Below are 24,093 nucleotides of genomic sequence, written 5' to 3'. Positions count from 1 at the left end.
CAATGTCTTTGTTTGAGGAGTGTTACGAAAGAGACAAAGCAGTAGTCAACTATCAACTAATTTCAGGGAACCCTTGAGCTTTGCCATCAAGAGTTTAACGCAATAGCAATATCCTGTCCCAAATGCATACTTCAACCAATTAGTGTGTACTTTCTATTGTATGATGCTAATCGAGAAGTCTAAATTGTGCCTTACTATACCATAATAAATAAAGTTAAAAGTGGCTTGAGTCCTTCAAGCTTTTTCATACGTCTGCATTCTGCGTAATGACTAGAATGCTTTAAAACCAGAACCAATTACGAGCGTGAAATGTCTCCGGACTTGCTATGCATTCACTAGACGGTCTTAATAAGAGAACATGCGCAGCAACAAGTGTGTTTTTTGTAGTGGGTGGCCACATTCAAACCACAATGTCATAATGATAATCACATGTTCTGACACCCAATGGCAATGTAAACTTGTATCATGCAATATTACTGTGATATTACATGTTATATTGCCACGCACGTTTCTTATTTACACTTATGTTTCATTCGGCTTTCACCAACAAAGCTTGTCGAATGCTCAGTGCAAACTGTGCCTCACTGTTCTACAAGGTTCACGGTTATTTCAGATAATTTTTTTAATATTAGGCTCACTTTGTGAACATTGCAAATTATTCTCGAACCTATGTTGCTGCTAGCGATAACGCTAGAATATTCGATGGCAAATGTATAAATGCTGACACGCTTCGCCGCTTGTCAGTTGATCGACAGCTGACGTTCTGTTCGCCGCTATCAGTGCCAGTGTCTTACTGTAAGCTGATTTCCTTTTTGCGTGGCCACGAGTTCGGCCCAAATAAACCATTTCATTTTATAACTGAAGTCGGCTCCCTTCTTTAACGTCACGACCTCGTGACATTTGGTAGAGATGCTGCTGTTTTCATGTTTCGGATGCCCACATCAAGCCACGATCCCAGCCTAAGCGGCAAAAAAGACACCTACGCCAATCCTGAACACTGAACAAGCTGCTAGCAGAGCAGACTGCAACCAGAGTACAGGCCCCTTCCTTCAACATCCAGGCCGCCCTGGATCCGGACATAAACTCAAGCAACAATAATCGCCCCTGCGCAGTCTCCCCCAATCAATCTCCGACAGCCCAAGGAACTGCCAACCTTCCGTGGATCGGCACTTCGACAGCCCAAGGAACTGCCAACCTTCCGTGGATCGGCACTTGAGGACCCAGAAAGCTAGATCAAGATATACGACTGAGTCGCCGCCCTGAACAGCTGGGACCCCGAAAAAAACTAGGTCGCGTCTACTTCTACCAAGAAGACGTGGCCAATACGTGGTTTGAGAACCAGGAATTCACGCTACGAACCTGAGATCTCTTTCAAACGACGTTCCTGAGCACCTTCACAAGTGTCGTTCGCAAGAAAAGGGCCACCGCCTTACTGGAAACACAGGTGCAATTCCATAACGAAAACGTCACCATCTCTGTCGAAGAGATGACCTGGCTGTTTTTTCACGCCGACCCCACCATGGCTGAGGAGAAAAAGCTCCGGTTCTTAATGCGTGGGATCAAAAGAGCTGGTTGCGCAACTTGTCCAAAACCCTACCAAAACTGTCAATGAATTCGTTATTGAGGCCACTACTATAGAAAACACACTTGAGATGTGGACAACTGTCACAAAACGAGCGCTAAAAAGAGCGCGCCGCCAAATTCTTGCGACAACGGGCGGGACAAACGCCGCGAGGTCAAAAGAAAAAAAAAAGAAAGCAAACGTCCAAGGCCCCCCGGGCGCACGCTCTCCCCGCGGAAGCGTGGCGTCGCAGACGAACCTCCTCACCCCGCATCGGCGGCCCAGCAAGCCCGCGATTTTTCTAGAACGAACAGGGCGGGGTCATACCGAGTTGAATCATCCTCCGGGGAGGGCTGTCGAACCGTCTCACTCTCCCCTCAGCCTTCGCCGCGTATCGCGCCGACGAAATGACGAGAAATTTCTGGAAGGTGGCGCGGAAGGTATTTAATCGAGCGGCCGAGACGAGAAATCAGGAGGAGACGGAAGTGAGCGCCAGAGCGCGTAGGGATTCCGCCGTGTAGTCGGCGAAGTTTTTGGTCCGAAGGGACGAGGCCGGAGGTGAAGAGGATTTCCACCTGAGGGGTGACGACTCGAGCTACCGGCAAGAGTGTGTGTTTACCGCTATCGAGCGGAGACGCGGGGCAACAGCTGAGTGTGTGAAGCCGACGTGTTCCGGCGAAGAAGTTGAAGTTGGAAGAGTGGCCAATTGAAGACGGGAGGTTTCCTAAAAGAGAAACTTCGAGGGCTGCGGAACGACAACAACGCTGAACTTTGAGTGAGTGATTCTCGGAAGAGTATCATCTAGACTTTGGTTCCAAGAACTTTGGACTGAATAGGTTTTCTATCGCTTTAGTCTTTAAGTGTCTTGGTTGTTCAATGCATGCGACTGCATTGTAGTGCGTATTGTTGTCTGTGTCCGTTGTTTCAAGTGTGGTTGATTGTACTGTGTAGTACGTTGTTTGTTTGGTGACGTATTGTATGTAACTATTGTGGAGTGTGCATTCTTGTGTATGGTTTTCGATCTGCCATTTTTGAGAATATAGTATTTGTTTGTTTATCAACTCTCGGCTCTGACTTGTTCTTTGGGCCACAGCCGGCGTCCGCTGGCGCGCCAAAAAGGACCACTTCTAAATTGTCCACGCTTTCGTGGTGCGGTTAGGGGGGCCGATACTTCGGCCCTTGGAATTAGCCCGGCGATCGCCTCCCTAATTAACGGGACAGGTGTGACAATTAATCTGGCATCCGCGAAACAGGACCTTTTGGTGCACAGTGTGTCCAAAGTAGTGAGAAAGAGCCTCGAGTTGTTGATAGTGCTATCGGAACGATTTTGTGTGTTGTTCAGTGTTCTCGTTAACGAGTGCAGGGGAGTGTTCCGATAGACTGATTTAGGCAGATACTTTTTGCACGCGGCAAGGTTTTAGTTGCGAGTTGCGAGACACAATGGATCTCGAAAAGTTAGTTGCTCTTGGTGAAAAGATGGGTCTTTCTGGCGCCGAACTACGGAAGTGGGTCACCCAGAAGGAAAAAGAAGAAAAAGAGAGCCAAAGAAGAAAAAGCAGCCGAGCTGGAAAAAGAGAGGTTGGCGGTCGAAAGAGCCAAGGCGGAAAAAGAAGCTGAGGTGGAGAGAGAGAAGTTGGCAGCCGAAAGGGCGAGAGAAGAAAGAGAAGCGAGGGAGCGACAGCTGAAGGAAGAAAGAGAGGCAAAGGAGCGACAGCTGAAAGAAGAAAGAGAGGAAAGGGAGCGGCAGCGGCAGCACGAGATGGAACTCGAGCGGCTCCGTTTGCAACAGCGAAGCGAAACTCCCGTCCAAGCTAGAGTTGAAAGCAGCGAACGGGAAGATCACGGCTTCCGCTGAACCCAAGCAAGCTGCTCATAGCGTTTGATGAAAGGAAGGACGACCTTGACGCGTACCTTCACCGATTTGAGACGATTGCGAAGAGCCAGAATTGGCCGGAACATCAATGGGCAACTGCTTTGAGTACTTGCTTGAGTGGTGAAGCGCTCAGTGTGTACGGTAGGCTGACGCCGACCGATGCAGCCAACTATGCAAAGGTGAAAGCTGCTTTGCTAAAGCGATTTAGATTTACTGTAGAAGGTTTCCGGGACAGATTTCGGACAGGAAAGCCAGCTGATGGGGAGACGGCTACGCAGTATGCCGCCTGACTTTGCCATTATTTCGACAGATAGACTGAACTTTCAGGGACAGCGCAGCAGTACGATGAGCTTAGAGAGCTCCTAATTAGAGAACAATTTCTTACTAGTTGCCACCCAAGCCTGTCTCTGTACTTGAAAGAGAGGAAAGCTAAGTCACTTGAAGACATGCTTGAATTGGCTGATCAATTCCTGGAAGTGAAAGGTGGAACTAATTTGGCCAAGGTCAAGAAGGAGTGTCCCGAAGATTCAAAAAATTCGGCACCCGAACAAAAGAAGCGTGCACCGGAGAGTGTTCCGCGATGTTTTCTGTGTAACCGAGTGGGACATCGCGCGAGCAACTGTCGTACTAACTTTACGAGCCCTACGGTTGTAAAATGTTTCAAGTGTGGTCAGACTGGGCACAAAGCAGACGCTTGTCAAAACGGAGCGAGTCAAACTCACCAGGTATCCTGTGTGCAAGCGGCACCGAAATCTGATAATAATGCCGTCACTGATGGATTCGTAGAGTTGAAGAATGGGGAGAAAATTCCTATTGTGGGTGCTGTAATGTCAAAACAGCCAACCGGTGTTACGAAAGGAATGCCAACGCTGCCTGGAAAAGTTGCGGGCAAAAAGATTACGGTGTTAAGAGATACCGGCAGTTCCACTGTTATCGTGCGGAGAAATTTGGTACGGGAAAGTGAGTTGACAGGCAGAACGAAACCGGTTTGCCTAATTGACCGTACAGTTCGTCTGCTTCCCGAAGCAGAAATTGAGGTTGAAACCCCGTACTTCAGCGGGAAGGTTACTGCTTTATGCATGACGACCCCCCTGTATGACCTTGTCATCGGAAACATCGACGGGGCGCGAGGGCCAAGTGATCCAGAATGTTTGGGAGAAGACCCGAAGATAGAGCCTTCGCCAACACAGCGGCCGCGAGATACAATGGAGGAGCATCCCGTGACGGATCTCACTAGAGCCCAAGGGGAAGCTGCGGCGCAAGAGACAGCGAATGAGAAGACGATCGTGTCGAATAAGTTCACGGGCCGAGCAACCGGACTTACGTCGGCACGACCTCAACCGACTGACAGTGTAAAGGAGACGGAGTTGGCCAGCCGGGCAAAATGTAGAGGCATGATCAAGCGGGTAAATAAACAGACAGGACCCGTCGAATGTAATGACGCGTTAACGGTGTCGGAAGAGACAGCGATGGCTGAGACGACGCCTCAGATATCGTCGTTGGAAAGGGCTCGCCGAAAAAGAACGTGGAAGCACAAGAAGAGATCGAGCGAGCACCGCAAAATGGGGCGCAAGCGCTGCTCGAAGTACGTAGGATAAGTGCTGAGGTCAAAGCAGAATGTGTTTGGCAGTGTTGAGTGCCATATGTTGTGTTAATGTTGTGGTATCCTGTGTCACAAGTGTCGAAGTGTTGTGCTGTGATGTGATGTATAGTATTGTATCATTGTTGTAATGAGAGAACTTTGTACATTTGTATTGTTGGGAATGTGTGGTGGAGTGTTGTACTCATGTGCTTGTGGTTGTGTTTTCACGTGTTGTGTAATTGAATTACTATGTACAATTGTATTAAGTGATCTATTGTGAATGTGACGTGTCATGAGCGACGGGCTAGGTTACAGTCTGTGAGAGGGTGTGGTGACTTTTCGCGCTCGTTTGTGTGGTTTTGAATATTATGAGATAATATTCTTAAAGTGGGGGGCAGTGTCACAAAACGAGCGCTAAAAAGAGCGCGCCGCCAAATTCTTGCGACAACGGGCGGGACAAACGCCGCGAGGTCAAAAGAAAAAAAAAAGAAAGCAAACGTCCAAGGCCCCCCGGGCGCGCGCTCTCCCCGCGGAAGCGTGGCGTCGCAGACGAACCTCCTCACCCCGCATCGGCGGCCCAGCAAGCCCGCGATTTTTCTAGAACGAACAGGGCGGGGTCATACCGAGTTGAATCATCCTCCGGGGAGGGCTGTCGAACCGTCTCACTCTCCCCTCAGCCTTCGCCGCGTATCGCGCCGACGAAATGACGAGAAATTTCTGGAAGGTGGCGCGGAAGGTATTTAATCGAGCGGCCGAGACGAGAAATCAGGAGGAGACGGAAGTGAGCGCCAGAGCGCGTAGGGATTCCGCCGTGTAGTCGGCGAAGTTTTTGGTCCGAAGGGACGAGGCCGGAGGTGAAGAGGATTTCCACCTGAGGGGTGACGACTCGAGCTACCGGCAAGAGTGTGTGTTTACCGCTATCGAGCGGAGACGCGGGGCAACAGCTGAGTGTGTGAAGCCGACGTGTTCCGGCGAAGAAGTTGAAGTTGGAAGAGTGGCCAATTGAAGACGGGAGGTTTCCTAAAAGAGAAACTTCGAGGGCTGCGGAACGACAACAACGCTGAACTTTGAGTGAGTGATTCTCGGAAGAGTATCATCTAGACTTTGGTTCCAAGAACTTTGGACTGAATAGGTTTTCTATCGCTTTAGTCTTTAAGTGTCTTGGTTGTTCAATGCATGCGACTGCATTGTAGTGCGTATTGTTGTCTGTGTCCGTTGTTTCAAGTGTGGTTGATTGTACTGTGTAGTACGTTGTTTGTTTGGTGACGTATTGTATGTAACTATTGTGGAGTGTGCATTCTTGTGTATGGTTTTCGATCTGCCATTTTTGAGAATATAATATTTGTTTGTTTATCAACTCTCGGCTCTGACTTGTTCTTTGGGCCACAGCCGGCGTCCGCTGGCGCGCCAAAAAGGACCACTTCTAAATTGTCCACGCTTTCGTGGTGCGGTTCGGGGGGCCGATACTTCGGCCCTTGGAATTAGCCCGGCGATCGCCTCCCTAATTAACGGGACAGGTGTGACAACAACGCAGTACAACCACCGCACATCATTCAGCTGCACCGAAGCCTTCAGCACTGACGACCTGCATGAGGCCATTCGAGGGATCGTGTGGGAGGAGCTGCGCAAGATGCTACGTTTGCTGTAACCTCGAGCTAGTTATATCGCCGGCATTATCCGTGAAGAAGTTTGCTAGTCGCTTGAAATCCCCGAAGCACCGCAGCCTGAACCGGAAGCTATGAGCTAAGCCGCTGCAGTGCACCGCAACGCTCCCCCACGTCCGCGTCAGGACACTGCCCCGCTGCAGTTCTAACGCCAGACACCGCCGCCACCACCACTGACGCCATACCGCTCACCTGCCGGCCAGCCAGCGCTACGCTTCTAGGAAGACTGGTGTGCGGCACACCCCTGACCACCGCCCAATGTACTACCACTGAGGTGAAGCCGGGCACATGTACCGCCGCTGCCAGTACCACCAGATGGGAGTACGTGGTTTCGCCATCAACACATCGCATCCACAGGCTGGTGAAAGACCACGTGATATTGTCGACTACCTCGCCAGAATGCAGAAGAAACCCCGAAAATCTTCTCGTTTGCCCTCACTCGGCTGCTGAGTGTCACCGCACAGTCGGCAGTAAAATGGTCCGAACCGGCGCCGGGCTCCTCGCCCGTACTCAGAATACTAAACACAGCAACCAATGGAGGCGCAGTTGCTGTACGGCGAACTGCCGAAGATCCTTCGCCGCCATAACAAAACCTCAAAAACCCACTGCATAATGAACGTTGTCTTGACGTCGAAACTTCGTGGCCAGAAGACAACTTGATGACGCAACATCGAAGCAGCGGTACAAACCGTTGTAACCAAGATCCAACGCCACGACCTAACTGCAACGCGAGGAGGCGAACTAGCGACCTCGACATCCTCATTGAGGACCACAGCGTCACAGATCTCATCGACACTGAAGCCAACTGTTCTGTGATCAGTGGGAGGTTCGCCGCAAAATTTAAGAAAGTTAGGACCGCCTGGGAAGGCTCCGAAATCCGTTCTGCTGGAGGTCACCTAGTTATGCCGGCAGGTACCTGCACGGCCAGAACCACCCTTAGCCGTAAGATGTATCCTGCAAGCTTTGTCCAGGGTGTCTACCAATTTGATATTTCTAAATTCCCTGACTTTCCCAGGTTTTCCATGATAATTACAAGCAAATTCAATGACCCCCACATTTGCTTAGAAAACTCTGTGCATTAGAAACACACCCTCGAGTAGTAAAAAAAAATCAGGCGCTCCATGTAAAATAAGTAAACATATTTACCACGTGCAGTCAGAACTTCCTGAGTGTGTGTGATAGATGTGAAAAAAAAAATGTATATCTGGTCAAAATGAAACGCCTGAGCCAGACAGTGAGCATGTCAGCTATTTGATGTTCGGAAGAACCACGAAGCAAACACACCCCTTAAAAGTAACCACAGATGAAAGTTTGAAGAAACCTGCGACAGTCCAACATCGCAGTCAAAGCTGCTAAGAAACATAAAAGTTGTGCCGTCTCGCAGCATCCGTGCAAAATGAGGACACAGGAGCCTGACTGGTTCTACCACTAAAGTATAATGTAGTTTTCTGTAATAGCCATAGCCCACGCCGCTTAGGATCTGGATTAGATTGAATTAAATTATATCGACCTGAACTGCTGTATTTACTGACTCAACAATTTATATTTAGGGTGTGGATTGGATTAGATCTGACTCAACCTGGATTGCTTTATTTACTATTGATTTGCAGCAACGCCTAACTTGCGCACCTCTAAAATATACAGTCGAATCTCATTCATTCGAACACGCTTAGTTCGAACTTACGGTTAATTCGAACTCACGCTGTGGTCCTGTCAAAGCTATGTGTATTCCGATGGGCGAAAACGCCCTATAATTCGAATGCGCAAGCACTTGCGACAGGTAATTTGAACATACCGGGCTCCGAAAATGCTCTCAGCACCATGCCCGATCCCGCAGCGGCACCTCTGCCACCTCAACGCTGTGCGCAAAAGAGCAAAAGAAGAAAAGCTGTGGCGAAATGTTTGCTCTCTCAAATGCTGATCTGCGACGCCCCTGTGCCACGCTTCTCCCTTTTCTGTCTTTGCCACGTAGAAACTCTTTTCCTTTCAACGTCATGTGCGAAGAAAGGAAAGAAAAAAAATTTGCCCCGTATCTGCATGTTTCACTGCAAATGTCGTCGAAAGACGATAGTCTCGCATCTGTCGAGAGTAAACAAAATGTTTATTTCATGTCCTGAGCGAGAGAATGAGTGATTTGTTTTCTGAAGGCCCTGCGTCAGAGTGCCTCGATCTGTGCAGCGAAGGCAAACGAGCGCATCTAGGCACGTGAGACATGAGCGCTATCTGGTAGTTATCTTTGAAAACGAAGGAAGGTGCGCTCCTGTCTCGGAGGCGATAAGTTGTAGAACGCCAAGCGACGGGCAGGTGCCACCACCTTGTCATCTTAGCAAAGCGTTGGCCGTTTTGTGCATAGTGTTGCATTGTCAGCGCAGCATGATAAACACTACAATCCTTATAATTACTTATGTATGCCTTCTCTAGTATATAGACAACACACATACAGAATATTTATGTGTTGTTATTGTGCCTCAGATATGCGCAATAATTGCTTTTTAATTGACAGGCGCACAAGTATGAACGCTGAAACTTGATCAATATTAATATTGATGGGCGCTGGGGATGGGATTGAATTTTGACCATTTGAAAATTCGTTTCGGCAGACAAACAGACAAACCTACAGACAGACAGATCAAAACTTTTGCGTCGAAGTACCCCAAGAAAGACTATCGTTTTTTAAAAAAAAAAGCTGTCGCGGAGTGTTGGCTCCCTCTCTAATGCCAATCTGCGACGCGCCGGTGGCACGCTTGCCCCTTTCCCAGTCTCTGCCACGTTGAGACCCTTGTCCTTTAAATGCCGCGCGCGGAGAAAAAAAAAAAGAAGTTGCCGCAAAGTGTTGGTTCTCTTTCAAATGCCGATCTGCTTCTCCCCGCGAGGAAGCGCTTCTCCTTTCTCATCAAGTACTGGCCACGCTGCAGCTGCGGCGCAGAGGGTAGCAGGGTAGAAGCAGTTGTTGCAGTAGTCTTTAGAGAGTGTTGGCACTGGACATTGCGGTGCACAACTTCTCTTGCCAGGAGAATGCTGAAGCCGAAGTAGAAATGCTTCGCAAACAGCGTGAGAAATCGATTGACTCGCTGCAAGGCAAACGGGTGCAGACGCGCGTCACCGATTACTTCAATTAATGACAGATGTCCTGTGATTTGTGAATAAATATAAGTCTTCTGAAACTTCCCCCTCGTGTGTTAGCTCAATGCCTATGCGCCACAGCATTGTGAACCCCCCGTTCATTTAGCTTTCACTAATACGAACTTTTTTAATTCAAACAAAATTTCAAGCCCCTTCGAGTTCGCATTATCGAGATTCGACTGTACTTCTCTGCAAAAAAAATTAATAACTATTGCTCGCACATTCTGAGTACCTTGCCTTAACAAGGAGTAACAACAACGTTGCATTTATATAATTTCCCACCTGCATGATACTTTGTGACTGGAGTATACTGTAAGTAAATAAATAAACAAATAAATAAATGAATAAAGAACAGAGCCACACAGCAAATTTTTCTTCCTTCTTTTTCCGACGAGCACATAAATGTTTCTATTTTCTGTTTCTGGGCTCTGACGCTTGAAATGCAACTGAAGTCCTCGGACGACTGCAATGAAAGCTGGGGATGGTGTTTAAAATGCCTATGTTTGAATATGTGCTGGCAAGAAAGAATCTGTCAAGGTGCCACAGCTACCTGGATTCCGCAAATGAATCACAGATGTCGGCACGTTACCTTGATTTACGTACTCTTTTGTGGACGCCACTGTTATGCCTGAGAGTCTACACCGAACGTCCATGCCTCTGAAAAAGGCAATCTGTGTCAAGGCCAGCACGCGAGTCCGCCTGACGCGAACAACTCAACGGCGTCATCACGCGGAGGTGCCTTTCTGTCGCGCACCCACAGCGAGCCACCGCCACAGCCTATGAGCCCGTTGCAGCAATAGGCGCCTTCCTGTCTGGCGAGTCCTACGCAATGCGTGGCGACGTCACTCGTCCTTGGCTGCAACCACGCACAGTGGCTCCGGATTCGATGAGAATGATGCGGCCCAGCCGCGACCCCATTGGAGGATTCTGACCTCACGGCCAGCGGCGCTTCTGGTTGGACATGTGGTTACTCAAAGAATCCCCTCGGTGCATATAAAAAAAGCCCTGCGGCACGTCACGAGCAGCAGATCTATGTGTCAGAGAAGAGAGCTCGGCTCTTCGTGTCTCTAAACTGTCGGCCCCAGTGTCGAATTTGTAACGCCTCTGTATCTATGCTGTACATAAACTTTGTTTAACTCACCGTCGTCTCGTCCGTCGTCTCGTCCGCTCGTCTATCAGCTCTGCGCAGAAGCAGTCGCGAGCTGAGAAACCTACGCTACCAAACGGCTGGTGACCGTGTCGGCAGAGATTGGAGCAGTGGCGCCTTCGGGACCGTGTTGGCGTCGCCGTCTTTCGTAACAGTGGTTGGCAGCTGCGGGATCAGCCGGCGTCAGCGACATCGATGCGGTGAGTGCCTGATGTTTTCCCCTCAATTCACCAGACTACTCTAGCTCAGGTTGTAGTAGTTTAGAGAAGGGCTGTGTGAAGCATTAGAGTGAGCGTTGATCGTTTCAAGCAAAGCCAGAGCGCTTTGAAACCAAAGTTAATGCGAAGGGTGTAAACACGGCAGTGTTAAAATTGCTTGTGCGTCTTGCTAGTAGACTTATAGTGGGTACGGCAAGTAGATTCTTAACAGGGGCAAACAGCAAGAGGCTAGTGTGAACAATGGAGAGCCTTAAAGTGAAGGAACTCATCGAAATTCGTGAGGAACTCGGCATTACTTTGGGCCCTGCGAAACCAAAGCAAGCGATCCTTGAGCTCATGAAGGATGAAGGAGTGTCGGCTGAGGAAGTCGATGAAACCTGGGCGGATATCAAAGCACGCTGCAAGGAGGCCGAAAGGCGAGAAGTTCGCGAATGTGAAGAAGCTGAAAGGCGCGAACATCGCGAGCCTGAGGAGGCCGAGAGACAGGAGCGCCTCGAGTTGAAAGGAATAGAATTGGCAATCCTACAGTTTTCGCAGACGCCTAGCGTAGCTTCTCCGACAGTTCAGGTCAGCGGTTGTAGAATTCGGGACCAACAGCCACCGTTCGTAGTAGGCCAGGACATGGCGAAGTATCTCGTCAAGTTTGAACACGTCTGTGAGCGAAATGTTTTAGAGCGGTCTCTTTGGGCGCAGAATCTGTTATCTCTTCTTCCCGGCGAAGTGTCCGACGCGATAACTTGCTTGTCGGGGGAAGCGTTTGAGAGCTATGACGAGGTTAAAAAAGTGCTTTTGAGACGTTATAAGTTGTCACCTGAGGCTTTCAGGCAAAGGTTCCGGTATGCTAAAAAGGGGAATGAGTCACACGTTGACTTCGCGTTTCGTCTTAAAGCCGATTTAATTGAATGGCTCAAGGGCGAAGGTGTTTATGACGACCACGATGAAGTGGTGGAATGCGTTGCATTGGAGCAATTCTACCGCTGCATTGAGGAGGATGTCAAACTTTGGCTGCAGGACAAACTTGGGGAAGTACAGCTAAACAAGGCAGCAGAGTTAGCTGAGGAGTATTATACTCGCCGAAAGTTTCATAGCAAGGCAGTGCGCGTGGAAAAGGATGAAAGAAAAGAGGGCTTTTCAAAGAAACCTGATCAACGGAAACCCGCTCCGCATCGTTATTTCAAGAAAGACCTGTCTCTTACGAAGGACAGTGTAGGAGAAGGGCAAACGGAAGCGGAGAAATCGAGTGAGGTTCCTAAACAATGCACTGATACCACACGGGCGTGTGAATCACGGAAGCCGCTAATCTGCTACAACTGCAAAAAGAAAGGGCACATCGCGATAAACTGTAAGCAAAAGTTTGCTTTTGCAACAATCCGAGAATCTGAAAAGAACATGCAGTTGTTAGAGCCATATCTCCAAGTGTGAATGAGAAAACGTGTTGAGCACTTCGAGACTCAGCGGCAACCATGGACATTGTCCATCCGTCATTGGTGTCTCTGGATGACCTTACAGGAGAATACGCGTGGATCAGGCAAGTTGCCGAGGAGCAGAGTGCAAGCTTACCAATCGCTACGGTTGTCATTGAAGGCACATTCGGTAAGCTTCGCACCGAAGCGGCTGTGTCTGCCGCGCTTCCCAGTCGTTTTCCTTATCTTTTCTCTAACAACTCAGAGCAGCTTCTCAAAGAGCAGGGTAAATCGTTCTTCCCCAACTTAGCGTAGATGGCCCTCAAGCGCTCGCAAGCTCGTAAGCTTTCGCAGGAGCTTGATCTTATTCAATGTGGTAAACCATCAAGTGACCATGGCGGCGAGTCGACGGAACCTCAGAGAGGAAATTCTCCGTGCGAGTCATGTGAGCAGTCACTTGAGCGGCCCGTCGCCGAAGCGACTGGCGCGGTTTCCGTAGCAGGGGGAGACGACATGGCGCCATTGAGTCAGAGCGAGAGGGGTGCAACGCCCTCGCCTGTAGCGGAAAGTTGGAATAAGCTGTCGAGGGTTGATCGAGAAACGCTCATTCGAGAGCAGGGTGAGGACGTCTCGATTAAAGCACTAATGGGAAGCGTAAACTTGGGAAAAACGAAAAAAGTATGTTTCTTTTTTTGAGAAAGCAGGGCTCCTGTTTCGGAGCTACACAAATGTGCAAGGTTGCAAATATGAACAGCTCTTGGTGCTACAAAAGTATCGTCGCCAACTATTGGAACTGGCACATGAAAACGCGTGGGCCGGGCATCTCGGCATAAAAAAGACCAAGGCTAGAGTTCCCCTTGAGTTTTATTGGCCGAAATGCTGGAAGAATATTGAAGACTTTGTACGCTCATGCGACACTTGTCAGAGAGCGGGGAAATCCGCGGACAAGTGGGAGGCACCCATGAAGGTTTCGATGCCAATTATGAAGTGAAATTAGGAAGGCGGCCGAAGAAAATTTACCACAGTAACTTGATGAAACCATACGTTCAACGTCAAGCGGTCGTAATCTGCTGTTGTATGCTTCAGAGGAAGAGGGAGCAGAAATTTTGAGTGCTAGTGAAGTAATCGAAAGGGGATCGGAGGTAATCTTGGAGCAGTTGAACCTAGAGCCTAGGTTAAGTGAAGTCCAGAAGGAGGACCTGAGAATGATTGTTTCCGAGTTTAGAGACGTGTTTTCGAACCGTCCCGGAAACACGACGGTGATCGAACACAATTTATTTATTTATTTATTTATTTATTTATTTATTTATTTATTTATTTATTCATTCATTCATTTTACCTGCAGCGCCAACAAAGCATTACAGCAGGGGGGTATATGCAAATACATGAATACGATTCATCATATGGGAAAAAAAAAAGAAAAGGAAAAAGAGAACTGACATGAGAATAAGTGGTACAAATCTGCACAATAGCGTGTCAAATGTACAAGCAGTGCCACAATGAAAAATTTACATGTGCGACAAAAACGTGTGAAACAGAGCATCAGATGTACAATTAACAATACTACCTGGTAGTTTATTCCAGGCCTCAATGGAATGGGGAAAGAAAGAACCCTTGTACACATCAGTACGGCAATCAATTCCACGAATTTTCTATTCATGGTCGCGTCGCTTAGATACAAAGTGCGGGGTTATTAAGAAAATTTTAGGATCAAGACCAGTCTTATTGAAATAAATACGATATAGTAGTTCAAGTTTGTGATGCAACCGACGTTTACTTAGTGTTTCCCAGCCCAACTCTGATTTAAGTAATGTAATGCTAGTGCAAAAACTATAATTTTTAGTTACAAATCGGGCGGCGCGGTTCTGGACGCGTTCTAGCAGTGTACATAAATTTTCAAATTCTGGGTCCCACACGGCGCAGGCGTACTCCGTAATGGATCTTACGTTGGTGAAATATAAAAGTTCTTTAACTTTTGGAGGAGCATCACTGAAGTTGCGTTTTAGAAAGTTGAGCATGCGGGAAGCAGAAAAGGACACGTGTTCAATCTGAAGTTTCCAGGTTAGGTTAGATGAAAAACGATATCGAGCTAACTTGTGAGGAGCCAATTCCTAGCAAGCCGTATTGTTGTTCCCCTGTGTAACCTCGCAAGTATGAGCAGCTGTTGGTACCGCATAGGTATCGGCGCCTAAAAATGGCCGGTTACTGAGCGAACCTTTCTACGCATAACAAGAACCACTCAAAAACCTGCTCTCAAAATACAAGAACTGCATTTCGCTGTCATCGAGAATTCAACAGACCCCTGTCGCGAAACATCGAATCGTAACAGAAGAAAATGCCAGGCCACTCTGTCAGAGCCTGTACAGAGTTTTGACGCGAGAATGAGAGGCCATAAAAAAACTAAGCGACTAAATGCTATGCGACGGCATCATGCAGCCTTCAAAGAGCCCAGGGTGGTGTTTGTGAAGAAAAAGGATGAAACACTATGCACCGACTATCGCCGCCTGAACAAAATCACAAAGAACGACATGTATCCTCTCCCCCAGATAGACGACACCACTGATAGACTCCACAATGCCAAATAAATACTTTTCATAAATGGACCTCAAGACAGGCTATTCGAAGATCGAAGTAGACAAGAGAGACCGAGAAAAGACTGCGTTTGTAACACCAGACGGCCTCTTCGAGTTCAAGGTCATGCCATTTGGTCTATGCTCAGTCTAAGAAGTCTAAAAGATGAGGTCAATTTGTTTATGGTTATTAATGGACTGGGCTGCATCGTGTGTTAATTCTAAAAGTTGAGTAACCGTTGAAAAGCCTTTCCGGAAACCGTGTTGTACAGGAGACAGGATATGATTTTTTTCTAGGTAAATACTTATGTGTTTCAATATCATATGTTCTAACAATATACACAGAGAACAAGTTAGTGATATTGGCCTGTAATTTGAAACTATGGTTTTGCTGCCTGCTCTGTGTATTGGTATAATTTTTGCGGTTTTCCATACTACGGGGATAGTGCATGATTGCAGTGATTTATTAAAGATTACACATAAATATTTAGCTACCCATTCTGCATACCTTTTAAGGAAGATGTTTGATATGTTGTCAGGTCCCGGGCCCTTCTTGGTATCGATATTTATTAGTAGATCGAGCACGCCTTGCTCGGTAATTGTTAAGTGTTCTATTGGTGAATGGTCTGAAGATTGTATGAGTGGTACGATTCCGTCATCTACAGTAAAAACTGACTGAATGTTATCATTGAAGGAGTTGGCAAGATCGTTGTTGTCGTCAGAAGAACGCATGAGCTCATCTTCTTTCTTTGAATTTATATATTTCCAAAATTTATTTGGAACCCTTATCAAAAATGTGGGAAGTATCTTTGCAAAGTAGTTATTTTTAGAATCTTTTAGTTTACTTCTCATGTCGCTAACAGCTAAAGTCAGATAGTGTCTACTAAGAATAGTTAGTGTCGTGTTCAGTTTTTTTTTTTTCTTAGACGTTTTACCTTTCGTTTCCCGTGTATGACGTCCCGTGTTATCCAGGGGTTCAGTCGCCCAGTTTTTTTCTTTTTGATCGGTACGTAGCGTTTTATGCATGACGTCATGATGCCTGTAAATCTACTCCAGTGTTTCGATGTCAATGGATAGCTTATCTGTAAGTGATACGAATGAATCATATTCGAAAGCAAGACAATCGATTATGCTTGTGTCGTCAGCATGAGTAAAGTCAGAATAATAAAGCGACGCCTGTTGATGAGATTTATAGTCATTCACATCTACAGTGCAATAAATTAGGTTATAATCTGAGATTCCCTCCATTATTTCCATTCTAGTAGTTTCTTGCGAGGTACTGGATTATGCATAAGCTGGATAAGTAGGGTACTGGATTATGCATTTGCTTATCAACCTCTACTCTAATGTAGCACACTAGTGTGTCTTATAAACCAAGCGTCTCTTACATCAGTGTTTCTTATACTCGGATTCAACTGTATCTAACACAAGAACAACACAGGAGCAACTGCCTAAAGGGCTACTGACACGAATTTAAAATACTTTGGGATTGTTGCTGTATACATAGACATGAGTTTCGAGAACCCTAAAAAGATTACTGTGGTACCTTATAATGCATCGAATATATTTTCATACCGCTACCTCAAAAAGACACTTACAGTTTCGATAACGAGGAGGTAGCTTTTCCGTGACGTATCATGACAGTGTGACGTCGAGGAAAGACAGCGATTTGCCACATATTAGTGCCAGATCTGCCATTGGTTTATGGTACACGTAAACAACAATCAGCGGACTGTTTCCAGCGAACACGACAGTGATTTCTGTAATTTAGGCTTCATGTGAGATGCAGAGTTGGCAAACTCAGTGGAGCAGTGTTGGCTCATCGGGATAATGCCCATTGTGGTGAGGCTCACTTGCCGATGCTCAGCGACGAAAACTTCGAAATCAAAGTAAAATATTTTATACGTCTTGTCTGAGTCTAGAATGTGAAGAGCGTTACCTGGAAAACAAACAAAAATAATGTCCCCTTTGGATGTCTCAGAATTGTGTCAGTACAGATTTAAAGGAGAACTCCAGCGATTTTTAGATACTTATTTGAATAAGCTTTCAACATATACTCTTTTCGATACCTTGATATGTGCTAAATTTTACAACCGCAAGTATTTTGGTTTCTTAGAAAAAGTATATTGGACATTAGTAGCCAATTACAGAATCAGGCTTGTAAACACAGGCCACTCTCAGTATGTGGCATAACGTGCCAGCTCTGTTCCAACCTTGCCTCGCTCAGCAGATGACTGCAGCATGTGCCTTTTTCGAGACAACAAGAATGTGAGCACGGTTATTCGGTTTTCTCAACAGCATAGCGTGTTAGTCGTCACTGACATCATCTCTTGCAGTAAGCACGCGCAACAATGAGCAGCAAGGAGATCGATCCAGGGCGCATAAGCTCAAAATCAAAAGCCGATGCTTCCGCGCTCAGATAGTAGCTACAATCCACTGATCGCCGAACTTTTGAATTTGTCACTGGTAAGTTCAGCGAGCGGGCACGGCTTGATTCTGTGCCGGACGACACCACTAGCTTGCTTTCTGCACGATGAAGAAGCCTGCCCTAGCCAGCCATGGTGGCATGTAGAGTCTCTCATGACGTCATTGCATACCCAGCACAGAGCGAGTCCCTGTTTCGATTTCTGTTGTGATGCATTGTTTATTGCTTACTTAAAATTACTGACAAGTCTCTCAGCAAAATGAACCGTCCTAGCTGTTACAAGACAGTTAATACTATTTAGAAGCAGCATTACCTCAACATGGTCAAAAATGCACCTGTGTTCCCTTTTAGGTGAGCCCAACTCACACTACCTTTAACTCATCCCAGACAATGAAGGCAGAAAGATGTCTTGGGATTTCTCATTCCACTGTCATCAGGCATGGCTCACCTTGATGGAGAGAAAAGCGATGACAAGTGAGATGACGTCAGAGAGCATGTGGAAGGAGTCTGCCACCAGGGCCATGGAGTTGGTGACGTAGCCGACGATGATCTCGACAAGAAAGAATGCCGTCGTCATGCCGAACATGAGCAGCAGCCGGCCCCGACGCCCAAGCTCAGCCCGGTGACAGCAGCAGCCCCCCATCACTTCCAAGAGGGCACCTGCACAGGGACAACGGTGGTATCTGATACAAAGGGTCAAACAGCTGCACCACAACGGTCACGAGTATTCAGTGAAATAATGGTCAACACAGCGGCAGGGCTGTCCTAAAACACTGCGATGAAAATAGTTTGAAATATATAAAAATTAAGACGGCGACAGTGACGACCCCAGTGGTGTAAATGACACACGTACAAGATAAAAAAACATGGTAAAACAATGCCTGTATTTTTAAAAGAAGGTGCAAAGAGTAGAAAGTCACCCTCAAGGAGAACTTGTTCATGGCCTGGTTGGAGTGCATTTGAAGGCATATTTGCCGCTAAAAAAACCCATACAATAAAAGTTGAGGACAACTACACAGGCCGCACTTCCAACTGGATTTATGTCGAGTTGTTAAGAATATACCATACTGAAACACAACGCACGTACCTAGAACCACAAACATATTTAACATGGCAACTAACGCTCAAGAAATCTAATCTGCGAAAAGTACAGCTGTAATGATATTTTGCTAATGCACGCTTCATCCAGCTTTTGCATGACACAGCTCTTGTTACAAATATTCACAGTATATACATAAATCTCATGCCTAGCTCCAGTTTTGTGTCATAAGCCTGTAGCCAGTATTGACAGCAAACTCACAGATGCTTTTTAACTCTTTCTATTCATTTCAATCGCCGGTGATGAATGCGTTGAATCGTGAATTTCGCCGTGATGAATTTGGTTCTCATGCACACAGCACCTCCTCGTTGTTGGTCCAGCTGCTACACTTTAGAAATCCGTTGGAATTTGTCCAACTGGCTCACCTCCCTGTCCTTTCATTTTTCTCCTTGAATTTGCTCGTTTGGGCAACATAGTAATTTTTTACAGACAATTCCACGAACCAATGTGCACATTTTGTAGGAAATATGCACTCGACTGATCAATTCGAGAGATATGCATGCCGCTCGTGGTTACACTTCAGTAACATCAAAGTTCTGCAGTCCAAAAAGCCCTTGCAAGTCAAATATCTAATAAAGGTGTCAGCTCTGCAATCTCACAATGTTGAGTGGTAATAACTGCCTAAAATTTATGTCAGTTCTCTAGAGAGCTGTTATTTGAAGTCGGGAAAGATTTATTCAACCAAAAACAAATTCCGAAGGTCTGCAACATGTGGAGGTAGCCTTTTCAATTCAATTCAATTTTTATTTTATTAGATTTTTCTTGCCATACACAAAAAAACGAAGCAGGCCCAAACAAAAAGCAAAACATCGTTCACTTGACGGAGATTCGGGCCCCTCTTACAAGGCATGCAGCAGGACAGTGGATGTGGTACAAAGAAAAACGTACGATAGGCACATATGTTCCAACAGAACCAGTTTCCAGCAGCTTTGGTTTCAATTACGTTGTTATATCAAACACAGGACTACATCAAGTGTTGCTAGTCGCTACCATGGTCTAGTCATCAGAAGGGCATGGGTCGTAAAAAAACGTGCGCCTCTCTTATCTATCGTTCAACCGGGCTTTGAGTCCGAAGATGACAGCACTTCAGCTTAATGCTCCGACGGCTAAGATGTTTCCTGTCAGCCTGGGACATCTGCAGCCATTCCAGAGTTGGTTTCAGTTACAGACTCAAGTGGTTTCTTCTGCCATGTGTGCATAGCTGCTGACCTTTGCGCATCATTTTAGAGCTACTCTGCCTTCGTGCAAGGTTCATATGTCGCTGAGGCACGATATACGAGCGCCAGCTGCAAGGCTTCTACTCACAACAAGACCACCCATATCACACTTTAACCCCACAATACAGAGCGGCGGGAGGTGTTTTAGGACAACACGTGTTATCATTCTTTTTTTTTTTTCAGTTCTACTTACAAGAAATACACGAGTAGATATCATCATCATAAGCCTGACTACGCCCACTGCAGGACAAAGACCTTTCGCATATTCTGCCAGTCAACTCGGTCCTGTGCTTGCTGCTGCCACTTTATACCTGCAAACTTCCTAATCTCATCTGCCCACCTAACTTCAGATCAAGCTTTTCCACTATCACATAACTCATACAGATGATTCACGATTTCGCTAAGGCAATTGATACTAGGGAGCAGATTAATGTAATAGCCATAAATTTTGCCAAAGCCTTTGATAAGGTGCCACACAATAAGCTAATTTACAAGCTGGAAACAGTCGGACTTGATGTCACTGTTATAAAGTGGATTAAGGCATAGCTAACTGATCGCAAGCAGCAGGTAAAATTGGATGGGCATGTCTCTGACTCACTGTCAGTGCTTTCGGGAGTTCCGCAGTGATCTGTTCTGGGACCACTCTTGTTTTTGGTGTATATTAATGACATCTCTGCTTTATGGAGCTAGGTGTGCACCTTAAACTATCTGCAGATGACTGTTTACTTTATTCCACTGTACAAAACAAAGAGAATCAAGTTAAAATTTACATATTTTTACAGGCCTTGAGCAAATGGTGTGAAAAATGGAATATAAATATTAATTATTCTAAATCGGCGTACACAAATATTACAACAAAGAAGAGCCGTCTTTTATTTTCATACACCATCGGAGGCAAGTCTTTGATAAATACTGTTCAATTTAAATATCTAGGATTAACGATCATGAAAAATTTATCTTGAAACATACACATTAACAATGTTTGTTCAAAGGCATATGGGAGGCTATGTTTTCTACGAAAAAAAACTAGCAGGTGCAATAGCCGATGTGAAACTTGCTGCTTATAAAACCTTTATAACGCCTGTTCTTGAGTACGCGTCAATGGTATGGAGCCCTCATCAATATCATTTAAAGAAACAAATAGAAAAAAATTCAAAGGTACGCGGTGCGATTTATATGCTCCCGGTATCGAAGGACGGAATCGGTTACAGAAATGCTCCATTATTCTGGCCTCCATTTGTTAGAAACGTGCAGACAGAAAAATCGTCTGAAACTATTATTTCAAATTCTTAATGGCCAAATAAATGTTAGCAAGGAAGTATACTTACTGCCAACAGGTAAAAAGGGCTCAAGAAGCAACCACAACAGGGCCATTCAAACGTACAGGACTCGTACGGATAGATTCAAATACTCCTTTTTCCCTAATACAATTTAAATGTGGAATGAATTGCGGTGAGTTTGTTGACCAGAACGATTTGTCGAAATTTGAACAGACCTTAGATGATTATCTGTACAATTGTAGCGTTCTTACGGTTACTTTCTGTCCTAAGTAGATGTACTCTTTTACAACTTAAAGTGCACTGTTGCCTATCTTGAAGCACTGCTCTCATCAGAGGTGGTTGTACATTACTTTACTGCAGATTAATTTCAAGACCTACCTTTCTGCTCTCCATGTCTAATTCGGTAATCATGAATTGCAGTTCGTCCCCCGAGTTACTTAACCATGCAAAGTCATTGACGAAGCACAGGTTACTAAGATACTCTCCATTAACTCTTATCCCCGACTTTTCCCATTCTAGGCCTCTGAAAACTTCCTGCGCGCACGCGGTAAATAGCATTGGGGAGATCGCATCCCCTTGTCTTACACGCTTCTTTATTGGTAGTCTGTCGCTTTCTTTATAGAGCACTATGGTGGCAGCTGATTTTCTGTAGATTTCTTCCAGGATGTTTATATATGTTTTGTCGACACCCGGACTCCACAATGTCTGCATGATTGCTGATATCTCTACGAAATTAAATGCCTTCTTGCAATCTATGAAGGCTATGTATAGTGGTCAGGTGCATTCTGGGCATTTCTGTATCACCTGATTCTTGATGGTATGAATGTGGTCAATAGTTGAGTTTGAAATCCTGCTTGTTCCTTTGCTTGATTGAATTCCAATGTCTTAATTCTACTACCAATTACCTTTGTAAATAGCTTGGATATGACGGAGAGCAAGCTGACTGGTCTGTAATTCTTCAATTCTTTGTTGTACCTTTTGTTATGGATTAAGATGATGTTAGCATTTTTCCAAGATTCTGCTGCCCTTGCTGTAAGGAGACACTTTCTAAACAAGTAAATATGCTCAGATGCATATTTCGGGAAGCCAACCTATGCAGACAGATGCGGTTCATCGAAAGAGGCGATGCCAGAGTAACTGGTGAAATTCACTGGACTTGTAGTTTATATAGGCATTGTTCACATCCAGGCATCCACCTAAATTGAAACACCGGCAGGCTCTTCCAAAAAAAGAATTATGCCAAACGTGCAACTGTGTCTCAACAAAATTAGGAAGTGCGTCACTATATAACATGAGCAATGAATCAGTACCTTGGCTCAAGTTTTTCTCTCCGTGTTAGAAAAAACATTGAGTAGAGCATTTATTATTTTTCATACTACTGCTTTAGGGTATAGGGTATATTTATCCTCAAAATGTACCTTCCAACTTTCCTTTCTTTTGAATGTTCTTGCATTATAGTGATTTCCATCGCTCTGTTTCAACATTTTCAACATTTTATACATTCCACATTGTTTTTGTATCTCTACAACATATACCTTTTAAGAAGAGCACTTCTTTATGCATAATTTGGTATGCTGCAATACATGCTAGAGTAATTTTCCGAACGGCAAGAACTTTCTTCCTTAGACATCTGACAAATGACCATTTTCTTGCAGTAACGAAAGAGTTGAACAGCATGACAGCTTGCACATTTCAGAAGTTTTTAGATACAAAGACGATCTTAAAAGTTGTTCCTTATCGAAATGGTTCCATGACAAACATGTTTCAGACAGCAGGGCAAGGGGCTTTATTTCATGCAGCATAAACTTTCGCTTGGGAACACTTTGCAGTTTTTAGATCCAAGATTGGCTTCCTGAAAGAGCTGATTTGCCAGTGTGAAAGAGGGGGTAGGGCTCTTTGATCCAGCCACCTCAAGACCATTAAAGCAAAGCGTTGCAATGTGCTGCCTGCAATCGGCCCTAAATAAAGTGTGAGTTCACATGATGCAGATTGCTTTCGATAAGCAGGTGCACTGCCTGAACAGGGCAAGTTTCCGTGGCACGTCAGCGGCAGAGACTCCCTTGCTGAAAATAAAAGGCAAGAAGAAAGCAGTGGCACTTACTACTCAAACGATGACCGCAATACCTGCAATGATGCCATATATTCACAAGGTTGCCCTCAACCATAAGAATGTGCCAGGCAGGTATGGCGTGCCACAGGCCCTTGTCTTCACCCAGTCGGTCGACAGAGTATAAAGGCACAAGTACAAGTAGCGGCGTGTGCATTTAAACAAATAAAAAGCAAACACTATTCATGGAACTCTCCAAGAACAGCTGCCAAAACAACTTTATTCTGAAAGCACGGCAACGCTGGCCGAAAAATTCAGTGTCCGGCCCGTGAATCAACACCATAACAGAAACACGGCTCACTCATATAATCTCAGGCGTCAGCGAAATTATTGCCCGTACAGGAAAGAAGACATCAAAGTGACTCGCAAGCCTACAACCACATGCTGTCTACATATTGTCAAAGATCGTCCTTTGAGGGGGGACAGCCAAAGCACTGTATACACAAAGAGCTTGGCAAAGGGAACTTTAGCACAGAATGCAGTAGATTCGATGATTCATTAACCCGTTCCACTCCACTCACGCCTATGTGGACCCCATGACTCTGTCTTCGGGCAGGCGCCCGCGTGCGGAAAGAGTAAACAATTAGTTACTGTAGGGACATCCACCTACTGAATGAGTTTTATGCGGCTCTACAGTTATTCGACTTTTGCGTCATAGTTGGCGAACTTGCTCATCACTCTCGGGAGAGTAAGCAGACGACCACCATTGTTATTTACGTCATTGTACGTATGGTACCACGTTGTTCCCATTTCCATAAGAAAATAGAAACGTTTCTTGTATTTGTGGAGGCTTAAACTTCTACAGATGTCAAATAATTGCTCTG

The 24,093-nt window shown here is 45.8% G+C and overlaps 1 protein-coding gene across 1 annotated transcript in view; it reads right to left on the bottom strand.

Moving 5' to 3' along the window:
• ZnT63C (solute carrier family 30 member 1) overlaps positions 1 to 24,093 on the bottom strand; it is an 83,773-nt gene that overhangs the window by 33,452 nt on the left and 26,228 nt on the right. The window contains exon 2 of the mRNA XM_037420283.2: positions 18,015 to 18,226. Within this exon, the coding sequence (XP_037276180.1) occupies positions 18,015 to 18,209 (195 nt within the window). The 5' untranslated portion in view covers positions 18,210 to 18,226. The remainder of the gene's footprint in view (positions 1 to 18,014; positions 18,227 to 24,093) is intronic.

The sequence above is a fragment of the Rhipicephalus microplus genome, chromosome 2 (assembly GCF_043290135.1).
Source record: "Rhipicephalus microplus isolate Deutch F79 chromosome 2, USDA_Rmic, whole genome shotgun sequence".
Taxonomy (NCBI): domain Eukaryota; kingdom Metazoa; phylum Arthropoda; class Arachnida; order Ixodida; family Ixodidae; genus Rhipicephalus; species Rhipicephalus microplus.
Note: the sequence above shows the minus strand (reverse complement) of the source record. Positions and strands in the feature narration are given on the sequence as shown.